The 17500-nt window shown below is 33.2% G+C and overlaps 2 protein-coding genes across 2 annotated transcripts in view; one reads left to right on the forward strand and one right to left on the reverse strand.

The window, feature by feature from the left end:
• Positions 1 to 520, reverse strand: part of LOC141380782 (uncharacterized) — an 18768-nt gene extending 18248 nt beyond the window's left edge. Inside the window, exon 1 of the mRNA XM_087310216.1 lies at positions 408 to 520. The gene's annotated coding sequence lies outside the window, so the exon portion shown is untranslated. The remainder of the gene's footprint in view (positions 1 to 407) is intronic.
• Positions 521 to 4090: 3570 nt separating this feature from the next.
• LOC101883268 (uncharacterized) lies at positions 4091 to 12797 on the forward strand (the record flags this gene model as incomplete). Its single annotated transcript, NM_001443000.1, is given in 7 exon segments — positions 4091 to 4114; positions 7189 to 7249; positions 7700 to 7893; positions 8524 to 8678; positions 8766 to 9283; positions 9666 to 9874; positions 10332 to 12797. Coding segments are annotated over 6 exon segments (1290 nt in total). The 5' UTR covers positions 4091 to 4114; positions 7189 to 7233.
• Between the last annotated feature and the right edge of the window lie 4703 nt (positions 12798 to 17500).

The following is a 17500-nucleotide window of genomic DNA, read 5'->3' on the forward strand; positions in this document are numbered from 1 at the left end:
CATACAGTCACTTGCTACCAGCAACAAAAAACAGTGCATATCACTACATAATAAAATAACTGATAAAACTTACTGTTAATAACTGATAGCAGTTTTCCTAGACGTTTTACAATCATAAACGATAACACTTTAGAATAATGGTCCATTAGTTTATGTATTTATTAACATTAACTAAGTATTGAACATTGCACATCATTTATTTATCATAGTTCAACATTTACTAATGCATTATTAAAATACAATGTTAACATTATTTAATGCACTGTGAGTTAAAAAATTAACTTAAATAACATTAACTAACATTAGACAATGACCATGCAATACATTTAATAAACCGAAGAAAGATAACTGTGTTTGTTGCATAAATTATTGTACATTTCGGAAAATGGTATGTCTGGTATACTTACATTTGTATGTTGTCCCCTGATTGGATTTCCAACTGTCCACCAGCACTCATCAGCCAAATATTTATGCTTGTGAAGTCTAATGGGTGGAGTTTACTGGGGGATTTTGCTACTATCTAAATGACAAAGATTCACAACCACAATGCACAAAAACATGACTATTTTTTTTAAATGTGTTTAGTTTGCACTTTATTGCAACATTTTTCAGGGGTATTTTTCATTTATTAATTTTCTTTTAGCTTAGTCCCTTTATTAATCAGGGGTCACCACAGCGGAATGAACCACCAACTATTTTAGCTTATGTTTTACACAGCGGATGCCCTTCTAGCTGCAACCCAGTACTGGGGAACACCCACCCACACTCATTCACACACACACTCATACACTACGGACAATTTAGTTCATCAGTTTCTCTACAGCGCATGTGTTAGGACTTTGGGGGAAACCGGAGCACCCAGAGGAAACCCACACCAAGACGGCGAGAACATGCAAACTCCACACAGAAACACCAACTGACCCAGCGACCATCATGCTGTAGGGCGACAGTGCTACCCACTAAGCCACCTTGTCGCCAGGAGTATTTTTTTCACAAATAAATAAATCAGTTAAAAGACATATGCAAAGCATGTAAATGTGAATAGAAATTAGGTTTTGTAATATTGCATTTTTTTTCTCATGTGACAAAAAATGGAGATCAACATGTACTTTAAATTGTATTCATTTCTAAAATGTGTTTTCAAAAAACATAATTTCAGAAAATATACGGTCAAGCCCACAATTATTCATATATTACAGACAAGACAAAATTATTAGCCCTCCTGTGAAACATTTATTCTTTTTCAAATATTTCTCAGGTGTTGTTTAACAGAAAGATTGCTTTTTAAACATAATAGTTTTAGAAGTAATTTCTAACAACAAATATCTTTTGTCTTTGCCATGATAACAGTAGACACGAGTTTTAGATTAACAGAAGGGCTAATAACTCTGACTTCAGCTGTGTGTGCATTTATGGGCATACAAATTGCACTCGAACTTCCACTTAACCACGTATATGTGAAATACTGAGTCAACCTGGAAATTACACCCTTAAAATAAAGGTGACAGTCTATGTGTGTTTTCAGAATAAATAGTAAGCGTTAAAAATGACACATGTTGTGCAGGGTTTTAACACAGTGACAGCATAGGGTCAAATTTATAATAACACAAATTATAATTTATTACAACAAATGCATTAAATGTTATGTGCAAAAGAAAATGACCAATACACTACTAATTACCATATTAGCATAATAAAAATACTAAATGCTCCACTTATTGTATATGACAACACAAATACTTTATGCACTACAGCTGGTATTGAATTGTGTAAAAGTCAAATACAGCAGCACTTATCTGACACAAGAACCATAGATAAAAAAATATTTCTCATATAGTGTTTACTTAATCTCATTAGACATCATATATATATGCATTTAAATCAGAAAACAAATAATAACTTTAAAAGTCATTGAATGACTGTAGCATACAGTATAATAAACTATAAAATAATATAATATAATATAATATAATTTAATATAATATAATATAATACCATATAACATAACATAACACCATATAATATATATTACATTATATTATATTATATTATATTATATTATATTATATTATAGCTTATTATGTTATATTATATTATATTATATTATATTATGTTATGTTATGTTATGTTATATTATATTATATTACATTATATTAAAGTTTATTATATTATATGATATTATATTATATTATATTATAGTATATTATATTATATTATAGTTTATTATATTATATTATATTATATTATATTTCATTATATGATATTATATTATGTTATATTTCATGATATTATATTATATTATATTATATTGTTTTAAATTATATTATATTATATTATATTATATTATATTATACTTTAATGTATTATATTATATTATATTATATCATATTATTTTATGTTATATTATATTATATTATGTTATATTATATTATATTTTGTTATATTATATTATATTATATTATATTATATTATGTTAAATTATATTATATTATATTATATTATATTATATTATATTATATTATATTATATTATATTATAGTTTATTATGTTATATTATATTATATTATGTTATGTTATGTTATGTTATGTTATGTTATATTATATTATATTATATTATAGTATATTATATTATATTATAGTTTATTATATTATATTATATTATATTTCATTATATGATATTATATTATGTTATATTTCATGATATTATATTATATTATATTATATTGTTTTAAATTATATTATATTATATTATATTATACTTTATTGTATTATATTATATTATATTATGTTATATTATATTATATTATATTATATTATATTATATCATATTATTTTATGTTATATTATATTATATTTTGTTATATTATATTATATTATATTATGTTAAATTATATTATATTATATTATATTATGTTATATTATTTTATATTATATTATATTATATTATATTATATTATATATTATATTATATTACATTATATTATATTATATTTATTATATAATATTAAATTATAGTTTGTTATGTTATGTTATGTTATATTATATTATAGTTTATTATATTATCTTATATTATATTATATTATATTATATTATATTATATTATATTATATTATAGTTTATTATATTATATTATATTATATTATATTATATTATATTATATTATATTATATTATATTATATTATATTATATTTATTATATTATATTAAATTATAGTTTGCTATGTTATGTTATGTTATGTTATGTTATGTTATGTTATGTTATAATATAATAAAGGGCGCCACAGTAGCACAGTGAGTAGCACAATCTTGACCCCTGCTGGGTCAGTTGGTGATTCTGTGTGGAGTTTGCATGTTCTCCCCGTGTTGGCGTGGGTTTCCTCCGGGTGCTCCGGTTTCCCCCACAGTCCAAACACATGCGCTATATGGGAACTGATAAACTACACTGGTCGTAGTGTATGAGTGTGTATGGGTGTTTCCCAGTACTGGGTTGCAGCTGGACGAGCATCTGCTGTGTAAAACATATGTTGGAATAGTTGGCAGTTCATTCTGCTGTGGCGACCCCTGATGAATAACTAAGCAAAGTAAAAATTAATGAATGGAAAGAAATAATTTATTTATTCGTATTCTTTTCGCCTTAGTCGCTTTAATAATCAGGGGTTGTCACAGCGGAATGAACCGCCAAGAGAAAAAATATCTAGAGAAATAAGTCTGTAAAATAATAGATAATGTGCTAAAATAAAAGTTGCTGGAAGACAGATCAAGATCCCATAATGCAATTCAAAAGCATTAACAGAGTAAATATAAAAAATAACAAAAACACGAATCACAAAATATGAAAAATGCTAATTTACAATTTTTTCACAGTGTAAGCTAAGCCCAGTTTTGATCAAACAGCAGAAAAAGGGTATTTCCATAAGTAAACCACCTAATTAAACATGTTTTTGTGGTTTTAACACCATTTAAACACACTGGTGAGTATGACGTCTCACAGCATCCAGTTTTATTCTTGGTTTCATTGTGCTCCTCTCTTTCTGGTAAAAGTATCACGTGATTCTGCTTATATATTTGCTGCTAACTTGTAGAGAGGACCACTGCATTCAGGAGAACATCTGCTGTAAGTGTCTCTAGATTTATTTTTTATATTTACAGCTGAAGAATAAATTGTTAGGCTTACTGTAAAACTGTTTATTATTTTTCAAATATTTCCCAAGAGCTGTTTTCAATTAGGGAAGTTAGCTTATTTAAGTGTCATTGGATAACAGTGGTCGAAATAAGTTCTTAAGGGGGCTAATATTACTGACCACAGCAGCTTTATTTAATTTTTTTTTAAATCCAGTCAGGCAAACAAATTAAAAATAATCTAATAAAACTAAGACTTTCCTGAGAAGAAAAATGTAATATAACTACTGTAAAAAATATCTTGTTAAACATCACAAATTTAACAGGAGGACAAATATTTTTTTTCTTTAGCTTTATTGTCTGTTTTAACTGAATCATAATTACAAATTTAAAATAATAAAACTTATTTGAAGGTGATGCGGTGGCGCAGTAGGTAGTGCTGTCGCCTCACAGCAAAAAGGTCACCGGTTCAAGCCTCGGCTGGGTCAGTTGGTGTTTCTGTGTGGAGTTTGCATGTTCTCCCCGTGTTGGCGTTGGTTTCCTCCGGTGCTCTGGTTTCCCCCACAACTCCAAACACATGCGGTACAGGTGAATTGGGTAGGCTAAATTGTCCGTAATGTATGGATGTTTCCCAGTGATGGGTTGCAGCTGGAAGGGCATCCGCTGCGTAAAACATATGCTGGACAAGTTGGCGGTTCATTCCGCTTTGGCGACCCTTGAATTAATCAATGGACTAAGCCGAAAAGAAAATGAATGAATGAAACTTAATTGACAACTAACGCAATAGTTTAAAGCACTGTTATTTAAAATCACTATATTATTTGACTTTTACCAGATGCCACTGACAGTTATTGACATTTTGTTTACCAGTTTAAAGTCTTGATGGAAAGCATGTGCTTTAATTTAAGAGTGTTCATATTTTTGACTAAGTCAAAGTGGTAGGCAGCCTAATTAAACATATTAAAGTTTATAATTAATAATTCTGCAAAGTGATGCAATGATGGCAAGCTGCAATAGCTTTAAATGCACAAGTATTAAGCCTTGTTTACACCAGGTACACCTCCGCGTTTACATAAGCTCATAAATTACAAACATAAAACATAGTCTTATTGAAAGTACCAGATCAATTAAACACACTTGAGTGAATAGGCTACTCTATGTATTGACCAATGAAGAGATAGAAATTTGATTTATTTTATCAGCTCCTTCACATTTTATTCTGTTTTATGGTTTTGTACATGTATACATGTACATATTTTTTTTTTTTTACAATAAAATGTGTTTAAAAAGCATTTTTTTCAGAACACAGAAACTTATTGAATTAGGTGACTTTGAATAAAAACATTATGCAAAGGATCGAGGAACTGATCACCTGAAACGATTGTCCAACACATGCATCATCCAAAAGTTTCAAGGCTTAAACTGCGTAATTGAATGTTGCTTTGAATATAAAAACACATTAATGACAATGTACATGTACTGTATTAAAAACTCATTCAAACTTAATTGAAGTTGTACTTCAGACTAAACTATGATAAACACATTCATTCATTCCTTCATTTTCTTTTCGCCTTGGTCCCTTTATTAATCTGTTGTCACCACAGCGAACTGACCAGCCAATAGAAATAATATCTAAAGAAATAAGTCTGTAAAATAATAGAAAATGTGCAACTTATCCAGCATATGTTTTACGCAGTGGATGCCCTTCCAGCCACAACCCATCACTGGGAAACACCCATACACACTTATTAACACAGGTACAATTTAGCTTACTCAATTCCCCTATAGCGCATGTGTTTGGACTGTGGGGGAAACCGGAGCACCCGGAGGAAACCCACGCCAACACAGGGAGAACATGCAAACTCCACACAGAAGTTGAGGCTTGAGGCTTGAACCAGCGACCTTCTTGCTGTGAGGCAATTGTGCTACCCACTGCCCTATAATAAACACATGTAACATTATTTTATATTGCATCAAACCGTCACTGCTGGTTTAATCTAAAAATATTACTTTGAGAAAAAATACTTTTGAGAAAAATGCTTTTACCTAGAGAGTAACTTTTTTGCTTAAAGGCAAATTAAATAAAACAGGTTATAATCAGAAACCATAATTTATCTATACCATACCATTATCTATTATAAAAATGTACTTTGAATGAAAGACACAGAGGTGTCACTTATTTCAGTCTCTTGGTTACAATTTAGCCTCTGGAGCTGGGTCTGGTTGCAGTAGACCATTCTCACATTTTCATGGTGATGACGTTTCAATGGTCACCATCATATTAAATTATTGAAAGCTTTTAACACTTCGATTTTTAAAAGAACGTACGTACATGTATAAAGCTATACTTTGTATTATATAATCTTTGCATCATATTACAAAAAAAGTTGCACTACATTAAGGTTGAAGTGTAGTTAATGTATTTACGAACATAAACAAACAATGAATAATACATTTGTTGCAGGATTTATTAATCTTCGTTAAAACTAACCAAAATACAGTTGTTTATTGATAGTTCTTGTTATCTCACAATGTGTTTGCTAAAGTTACCAAACATGGCTTTTAACTGTAACAATGCATTAGTACATGTTGAACTTGATTAATCCATGATTTACAATTAAAGTATTGCTCATTATTAATATTTGATGTTAGTAATTACATTAGCTAATAAAAACCTTATTGTAAAGTGTGATAAAAAAAGGCCCAGGTTTTGCAGTGGGCACATTCATGACAAAATGACAACAAAAACTCAAAATCAAAATACAAATCAAAAATGGTCCATTGCATTGTTTGTAGTAGCAATTGAATAATAGAGAGCTCTAATTCAATCCTTATTTCATAGTTTAAAGCACAGGTGTCAAACTCAGTTCCAAACGGTCCGCAGCTCTGCACAGTTTAGTTCCAACCCTAATTAAACACACCTGATCAAACTAATTAAGTCCTTCAGGCTTGTTTGAAACCTACAGGTAAGTGTGTTGGAGTAGGGTTGGAACTAAACTGTGTAGGGCTTCGGCCCTCCAGGAATTGAGTTTGACACCCCTGGTTTAAACGTTACTTGGCCTTTTCCAGGTGCAACTGTCCGTCTATTGTCTTTAAAGAGTTCCTGTAAAGAACATGGCTAATAGCAAAGGTGAGTGTGCTTTTATGTAATAGGCGCTAGATTGTTAATTTTTATACTTTAATAATAATTATCATTATTATCGTAATCCAGAGGAATGTCAGTTCCCTTCTTGTAGAAGTCCTAATCTCTGTCCTATTCTTGCAACACAGTTGCAAATCTGTTTCTAATTATCTTCCTTACCTTAAATTTTATTCGCTGCACAATAATATTTTTTTGCTTCTCTACATTTATGCTTTGTTTTGAGAGAAATGAAGTTGTCTTTTCACCACTTTTCCCTTAAACTCCTCCCCTACACCTTTAATTTGCATATATACATTTTAATGTCAATTAAAAGAATCACTTTAATATTGATCTAAATTAAAAATAAGTTTGTGCATATTTATGTTTTACACAATTCTGCCATCTGTTGGTGAGAAAAAACTGTTTTAGAAATATTTTGAGTGTGTTTTGTTGTCTCAGATCTTGTCCTCTGCAACTCTATGGGCAGTCCAGAGTTTATTCAGGAGCTTCTTCCGGCTGCGGAGCGAACGGCTCTTCTCTATCACCTGTCTTATCTGTGTTTGGGTGGATTTCCAAAACTGGAGCGTCTGCTCAGAGAAAGAGCTCTGGAAACACAACTGCTATTTGGATCCTCTGAGGCCGTTCTGTTCAAGGTTTTCATTTTTCAACAGCTTTATTAAAAGGAGACTTCGGTTTATGGATAACACTTAAATGTCAAATGTCAGTTAAATGGAAAACTCAAAACTGTTCTCCCTCAGGACATACATTTTTTTAACAATAGGTCAACCTTTAGGAATCAGTAAATCCATTACTCTAGACTGGATCTGTCTGAATAATTTGAATCATGCATAACTGGAGACTGATTCTGACCGGATCATTTGAATTTGTTAATTTAAAACTGAAGACTGGCTTCGAACGAATCATTTGAATCAGTGTATTTATAACTGGAGAATACTCTGTCTGAATCATTTGAACCAGTGAATTCGTTTCTCCAGACGGGCACTGACCGAATCCTTCAAATCCACGAATCCATAGCTAGAGACTGACTTTGACCAGTCCATTTGGATCCATGAATTCATGACTCACTCATTCTGATCAGATCCTTTGAATCAAAAAGTCATTGATCCCGGACAATAACTCTGGTTCATTTGAATCAATGACTCAATGAATGAATCAATGATTCTATAACTGTGCAATTCTGAATGCATTGTTTGAATCACAAGAAATAATGAATAGTGTCCCTGCTTCTTTAATAAGAATCTCTCTAACTTCTGTCTGTGCAGTGTGTGGGAACCAGCAACAACCTGGTTAAATCTCTGCTGCCCAGTCTGAAAGTGGCCGCAGAGAAGAACAAACCCCAGTTAGCTCGCAAACTCCTGGAGAAGGCAAAAGATTGGATCAGTGACATCATAAAGGACGTCAAAGATATCGTGAAGAGGTAATAATGATCAACTGGGAAACTTTCCTAATAAAGTATGATGATTAAAATGAAATACTTATATCATGATATTTGCTGCACATTCAGGTATGACAAGCACAACAGTGATGTCGCCAAATCCACCAGTGACATCATCACAGTGAAGGACGAGACTGAGAAAAACCATCAGCAACAAACCTGCGAGATGGAGGCCCTTCAGAAAACTGTGGACACCCTGGAAGCCAACCTTCAGAAACTAAACAAGGAGATCGAAGCCTCTGAGAAACAGATTGAAGCAAAAAATGCAGAAATTCAAGCGTTCATTAATAAAATCACTAGCAAAAAGGAAGAGCCAACAGTGCAGACAACTTCTGCAATGCCTGCAGCAGCAGCAATTGCACCAAGTGTCGCTATATTTTCAATGATAGTGCCGTTTGTAGAACATATTATGGATTACATTTGCAAAATGGTGACGGCCTCTTCATATCAGGCTACGATCAAAACTCTTCAAGGAGGACTGTCTGAGCTCACAGACGCTCATCGCCATCTGCAAGATCAGGAGTGGAGCATCCAGAACAAGCTGATGGACCAACAGCTGAAGCTGGCCAAAATAAAAATTGAAAACGGTGAGACTCTTTGCTTTCTGTATAACAGAATTATTGGGTTTGCTCATAACCTTCTATACGAAAGCATTCAAAAATGAAATATAATTTTTTAAATATTTGTTTACTATTTGATGCAGGAAATTATGTTACGTAAATGCAGATTACAAACTAAGCAACCATGTAACATATTATTCATTAATATTCTTAATACAGTGGACTACCAGTAAATTGCACCTGATTCAAAGCTAAATTCAGTCATAATAGCTTGGTAATCCAAGCTTAATCCCTTATGTTGATTTTGTGCTAAACGCCTCAGTTCATATTTTGCTATGGTTTTTAAACTATATTGAATGTATTGTAGTAGTGTGAATAATTTTCGGTTTGTCTGCATCTGATATCTCAGGTCAGCTGCCCAGTGTAAGTCACCTGGATGAGGTCCAGAAGTGCCTGTCCAGAATCCAGCAGATCCTGGTCCAGCTCCAGAAGTTCTGGGAGAAGGTTGGCGCTCTTCTGGACACCCTGAAGGACAGGACCTTTGCTGGGGAGGACCATATTGAATTCCTGGAGGACATGAAGGAGGTGTTCCTGGAGTCTGTGGATGCAGCCAAACAGGTAAATGATGAGAAGAACATAGCTTTTTGTAAAAATGATAGTGATGTTGTTAAGGCTTTCAAATTAAACATGATTATAAGTATAACAGGAAAAATCATGATCTAAGCAAAGATGAGTATAGATAAGTGATAATGAGGATGCACCCTCTGAACCAGGCCTTCAAATGCTTACCATCTGGATGCTGTTAAAAGACAGCAAAGCAACTAAAGCAATCTATAAACAAACCCTTGTGCCTAAAGCAATTCATTTTTTGAACAAGAAGTAAAACTGTGATGATTTAGGATAGGAGTTTTATGTAATATGCATTTTATGACTGTGTTATGTGAATGTTTTGTTTGTTGTATTGTAAGCAAGACAAAGACCAATTTTCAGCCAACGCTGAACAGTAAAGTATGATTCTGATGCTCATCAGGATTGATTTGTAAAGCTGTCTGATGATTTGATGTGACGTGTTCAGGGCTGGACTAATTTTGGCAACAGCTGCATGAAGGCGAACAGCATCTTCAGTGTTCAGGCGAATGACGCCTACAAGTTCCTGGAGGTCAGCCCTTCATCTCTGTCCAAAGAAGACTGGGAGAAAGAGTACAACAGCATCAAGGAGAAGCTGGAGAAGATAAAACCGAATGTTCCAAGTCAAAATGCCATCACACACTGAGAGCTGAAGATGATTTTCAAGGAAAAAATGAGAGCTTTTGTAAAGTTATGTTTTTGCTTTGATCTCTCGCATTCTATTCCAGAAGTTGCTACATTTTAATTTACTTCATGACTGTTAAGAAAGTGTGTTCTAGAATCTGAGTAGTGTGAATGGAACTCTAAATATTACATTCACTATTTGTCATTATCACATGATGATCTACCGTTATGTGATCTAGTGGTTATCAACTGATAGATATGGGGCAGTATAAGGGCCTTCTGTGCCCACTGGTTGGCTCAGAAGGCTGTTATCATCCACCCACATGGTTAATCAGCTATAGATCACATACGGCTGTGGCCAAAAGCTAACAAGAATTATTTATATTATTTATTTAATTTCACATCAATTGTATTTTATTAACATCTACCCTTACCCCAACCCTAAACCCAACCGCAGTGTTGGGCAAGCTACGTAAAAAATGTAGTGAGCTAAGCTATTAGCTACTCTACTTCAAATGTAGCCTAACTACACTAAAAGCTACCCTCTGGGAAATGTAGCAAGCTAAGCTAAAAGCTACTTGGCAAAAGTAGCTTAGCTACAGTTAAGGTATTTTTACCATTTTCATTTTTTAATCGAAGCAACTTAAATCCAGGTCAATCATATCTTAGTGATCAATAAAACTGTCAATGAACATATGAGGCAGAATAGTTCAGTTCAGTTATTTACTGTAGATAATATGCATCCAATAAAACCAGGTGTCACACATTTAAAAAAAACTATAGTCATTTATATATACTATATATATTATATATATTTTTGGAGCACAGCATCAGAAATTAAGTTATTGCATCTTAATATGTACTTCTCGAGGTATAGTCACGAGGAATCCTGCTTCAGAAATAACTCTTTTCCCTCAGTCATCTTTACATCAAGTTTTCGCAGAGGTGGCAGTAACGCACCAAAAAGTTTTTTGTCGAACACCATAAAACAGGAAGAAGAAGAAATAACCATTCTCATCATCATCTGGATTTACTTTCATCGGCTAGACTACTTGACTAATAAAATAGCTTCGCTACTGAAAAGCTATTTGATGTAGAAAGTAGCGACGCTACAGCCACGCTACTGAGAAATGTAGCTAAGCTAGTAGCGTCACTACTTGTAGCATCGCTACTGCCCAACACTGCCCAACCGTCACAGTAATGCAAAAGCATATCTCTATTAGTAAAGCTAATTAACCATGTGGATGGATGAGAACAGCCTTCTGAGTCTACCAGTAGGTAACCACTGTTACGTTTCACGTATGTTTTGTGGTATTTTGTTGTTTTCTGCTTTGCGCTCTTCTCTCTCCTCTCTCTCTTTCTCTCTCTTGTTGTGGTCCTATCCTGTTTCAGGTGTGCTACCATTGGTCGAGTGAGCTGTCATTCACCTTCGTTACTCAATCGGCGCGCCAATAAGGATCGGGTCCGCGCAGTATAGAGTGGAGGAACTATGACGTCAATTTGTATGCAAAAACCCGGAAGCGAGTTAGCATTTTAGCACTTCCGGTTCCCTCGTCCCAAAGTCAATGGGTTTTTTGAATGGGGTTTCAGTAAAATCGCTTAAATAAGGTCCTTGGCCAACACCAATTCAATATACTTTCACGTTTTGTTCTACGACATAAAACACATCAGTTACAGCACACTCTTCAACTTTAAAATCGATTATGCTTCTTTAAAAAGACGGTTGCAATCAAGTTGCTAAATGGGACTACAGGCGGCGTCTGGGACATTATACGTCATCGAGCAGATCTGGTCTGGAGCGCAGCACGCTTGTGTTGGGCGTTTGGATTTGTCTGTTATTTAAGTATTTTCATGAAGAGTATTTTATAGTTTGTTGCATTATTCTAATTGAGAATTCAGATTGTGTGTAGATAAATCCTTCACATGTAAAGGCTGTCGAGACAGACTAAATTGTTGATCATTTATTTTAATTAAACGATATTATGAAGATACTGCTCAGTGCAGCCTGTCTCTCTCCTGCCCTCAGTAATGCAAACGTGTGAATAAATGTGTAAAAATAGACATATTAACTGTCATTTTACTGTGATCAAGTGATTTCTCGTCTTTTTTTCTTCATCTGAACACATTTAACTGCAATATTTACACTCCTCCATAAAACGTATAGCAGATGTGACTGTATGAGCTGCTTTTCGCTGTACTTCGTGACATAAAAGGAATATTGAATGTTGTTCTGTGTCCATCATGATGGAACGTGCAGGCATTTGATAGACTTGTTCCTCCTCACGCCTCATTTCTGTCGTCTGTTTAAGGTAAGCGGGCTGTGTGCACGCGAGCGATACACTTATTTAAATATGTCTGATGAAAATACTATGTAGGCACATTTATACACATTTTAAAAACTTTTAGAACAACCGCAAAGCAAAACAGATGTATTTCCCACGTAAAAACGATACAAAAGGCACAAAGGTCTATGTGTGTTTGCGTATTTATTAGTTTATAATATATAGTGTAACCCTTACCTATGTGTTATTGATGCGTTTTCTATTGTGTTATTTTTACAGTATTTGCTATTTTCTTATTAGGACCAGATGTCAGAAGATTTTAATTCGCTCGCAAGAGTGTATAGAAATAACAACCAGTTTTAGATAGATAAATAAGTCAGACTCAAAGATAAATTTGAATAACTGAGGTAAGTATATTGTTTAAGCAAGTTGGATGAGGAAAACAAAATAAAACAAATAAATAAATGTCAAAACAGTTCAGTTTAGTGACTACTAGAATAAAACAATAAAAGATATAATGAAATCACCACACTTCAGATGATAATCTCACTTCAGAAAAATTCAGTTTCACAAATCATATACAATGAGGAAGAAAAATAAAAAAAACGAAGGAAAAGATTGAATAAAAGTAGTAATTCAGAGTCCAAGTTCAATGTTCAACACTCAAAAGTTCTTTTAGCTCCAGTTCGATGTGAAAAATCCAAAAAATCAGTCCAGATAGAGAAAAAATCCAAAATTGAATAAAAACAAAAATATGAGCGCGGTGAAAGTGCAAGAATGTTTTGTCCTACCAGTTCAATGAGCAACGGATTAATTTACTTCCAGTTATGATCTTTCAGAAGGGCGGCTCGCCATGTCCAGACCACAGAGAAAGCATCCACGGCAGGGACAGATCGGGATATTGTAGCAGAAACGAAAGGGGAAACACACGCACACACACAAAAAAACCCGGCCAAGGAAAGATAAAGATGAACAGGGAGAATAAAGAAGAATGTGTCTCGATTAAATATAAGTTTTATGTTCTCTCGATCGCATTAATATGCTCCGCTCGCACTTCTCTCGTTTCTATCACTTGTTGTCAGCTTCCTATCCTTAAAACCAGAAACTTTAGGGCTTTTCTCAGTCAATCACCGAAACAATATGATTTTTAGATCGTTTGGATTATCTAAACTTCTGTTTCACAGTGTCTGATGTCGTTCAATCCGCTCGCGCTGATTAATCAAAGTGACTCTCCGTCACCGGCAGCTCTCACACACACGCAAGGGGGCGGAGCTAACCTCCGACCTCCACCGAGTCAAAACTTACTTTATTCTCTAATTATTATTAACTTTTAAACATTATGTATATAATATAAATGAACTATTTAATATTTCTCCTCACAATCATAAAATAAAATGTTATAATTTAAAATAAACTATTTATAATTTGTTTTAGTGACCTAGTCAGTGAGCTGGGTTACAATAGCGTGGATTATAATATAATAAACAGACAGATTAACTCTTTGTCATGGACGTTATTTCTAAAAATAAGCTTGATAAGTCGTCTGTAGCAGGGTGGAGCTGACGTCACTGAAGAGCTCCCCGAGGGCAGTGTAGTCCGTTTATAGCCTAATGTTAGCTTTTTAACTCTTGCGTTTGCATTTAAGATTCAAAAGTGCTCAATGTTGTATTTTGGTGTGAGGATTATCCGGCTGGACAAAACGTGTAAGTGTCATGAACAGTGTTTGAACACAGAGCGTATTATTCGCAATCTTCGAAAACCCTATGGGACAATCCTATAGGGATTTTCACGAGGGAACCAGTTTAATGCTAGCAGCCGATTAGCCTACAAAGTGACGTCATAGTTCCTCCACTCTATAAAAGCGGTGCGCTTGCGCTGTTCTGGAGGAGCGCTTGGCCTGCCTGACCTACTGTTTTTTAAATACTATGAATTTGGCCATAATACTCTGCTCAAAAACTGTTTTCACATATTTTATAAAGTAGGAAAGTATACCATTTCAGACGCACTATACACACACACACACTAACAGTTGAGGTCAGAATTATTAGCCCCCTTGAATTATTCGCCCCTTTGTTTATTTTTTCCCTATTTCTGTTTAACAGAGAGCAGATTTCTTCAACACATTTCTAATCTAGTAAACAATATTTTATTACAGATTTTTCAAGGCACTTCTATACAGCTTAAAGTGACATTTAAAGGCTTCACTAGGGTAATTAGGGTAACTAGGCAGATTAGGGTAATTAGGCAAGTTATTGTATAATGATGGTTTGTTCTGTAGACTATTGAGAAAAAAATAGCTTAAAGGGGCGAATAATTTTGTCCCTAAAATGGTGTTTAAAAAATTGAAAACTGCTTTTATTCTAGCCGAAATAAAACAAGTAAGACTTTCTCTAGAAGAAAAAAATATTATCAGACATACTGTGAACATTTCCTCAATCTGTTCAACATCATTTGGGAAATATTTAAAAAAGAAGAAAAAATTCAAAGGGGGTGAACAATTCTGACTTCAACTGTATATATATATATTATTTTATATATATATATATATATATATATATATATATATATATATATATATATATATATATATATATATATATATATATATATGCCCTTATTGGTCTCTGTGTAGTGCCATGTTGCTATTGAATAATAATTCACGTCACAGCAAAGCTCAGAATGAATAAATAAAATAAACTCAAAACCTGCAAAATGCTGGTGAATATTGTTCATCTGCTATGTGATTTCTGCATGCATGAGACAACCTGCTGAAATAAACTACTATACTCTATTTACAAGACTGTCTTCTGCCATCATTTGTAAAACATCTGGATGAATTAAATAAAATGTGCTAAAATTGGGGAAGAATATGTTGTGTTTTTCAGTGCACTTCACACATTTCACATTGTAAAATCTTTTTCATTTTTTAATATTAAAGTTAAATCCTCCACTTTGTGGATGCCATTATTATCTAATATATTATTATCTGAATGTATAGAAGTTATGTTTAAGATCCAATTAAATTTGAATTGACAAGTATATTTAATCTTCGCTTATGAAAATTATCAGTGGTTTTATCATAATTAAAGTGCACAAGGCTTGTTTTTTTGGCAGATTGACAACAATCTTTATAAATTGTCTGCAAAAGCCATGGTCAAACTATGGTTAGTGTATGGATAACTTGTGTGGTTATAGTTTAACTACAATAACTATGTATTTTTATAGTGAACAGGGCATTATTCAGAGTAATACTTTATATAATTTTTCTAAGAGATAAAATCATTTATTGCACAAGACACACAGACACCCCTTCAAACTAACACTGTTTTACTATGTGCGTCTGCAGATGTTGTGGAGGGAAATTAATAAAAATCCAGTCAATAAAAGCCACATATCTGCCCTCATATTGAAAACATATAGTTTAAATACATTTAAAAATACATAAAATGTGTCAGATAACATTTTATATGCAGACGTAAACTACCGTATGCAACAATTGTAAAATGAGGGCACAGATGGAAGTGATTGAAGTGATGAGCTCAAATATGTCAGAAATCAGATGTGAATAGGCCTTTGTCAGTGTCTCGAGGTACAGAAAGAACCAAACTGCTGTCTAAAAGTGCACACAAACATGAATCAAGAATCTGAATGATTTGTGCCTTTATTGTTTCACCGATATAATATGGTTCCCCATTATAAAACCCAAAGCTATTATAACCTACAATTAAGAAACAGAACATTACAGTTTTTCTCAGGTGCTTTGGTGCGTTTTTTCACAACACTAGTGGATTTCTGCACAACTTATAATGCATTTCTCAAAAAAATTAGTACAAACTGCAAAACCTAGATGATAACGTGCAAAAGCGCATCACATGCTCAAAATGGAGAGCTCATTCCTCAAAAGCAAGTATTGATGTCAATCAAAGTGTCAGAGTCATCAAGATGAAAAGTCCAGACACCACTGTTTATGAACAAGATAGTCAGATGGCTTAGTCATGTTTTTATTATGACAGTTTACTCTAGACAATTTTTCCAATGCAAAAAAGTCAGATTTTGGTGACACTTCCTGAAAATGCTCAAGACAGCACTACTGTATATACTGTTTGCACAGCCATTTGAAAACTACAGTAAAGTCAGACATCACTGCATTGAGTGAGGTATCTGTGTACAAGACACTGAATATGTATGTTTCACATTTTTACTGCGGATGCTCGTTACAATTCTAATTTATTCACAGGACTGTGCAAAATAATAAACACACCCTTATTTACAACAAGCATAAACTCCCTTTGGGTAGAGCTGTGCACAACTGTACACAATATTGCAGAACATATTGGAACTGAGCCTACAACACACACAGGTCTGTAAATCATTCATCAAATCGTTCAATTTAGAAGACCTTTTCAGAAAAATAAAGATTTAAATTTGTTTTATAAAATTAGCTTGACAGAGTTTGACCGCTAGTTCAACATTTATGTATGTAATGACTCAAGTAATGAAATGAGGACTATTAGTTTTATATGGAATGACTATTCAGCATTCACAAGTTTAGTTAATTTTGACTGACATGACATAAGCAGATGATAATGTTATAAACAGCAGAGAGTTGTATGAAAGCAATTGATGCATGTCCACAGGCATTTGCATTGTGTTGAAAGAAATGAGAAACTGCTACAATGAAGTGCACAAATGACTAACTGTTTTGAGAAAT

Source organism: Danio rerio, chromosome 24 (genome assembly GCF_052040795.2).
Source record: "Danio rerio strain M-AB ecotype USA chromosome 24, GRCz13ab, whole genome shotgun sequence".
Taxonomy (NCBI): Eukaryota; Metazoa; Chordata; class Actinopteri; order Cypriniformes; family Danionidae; genus Danio; species Danio rerio.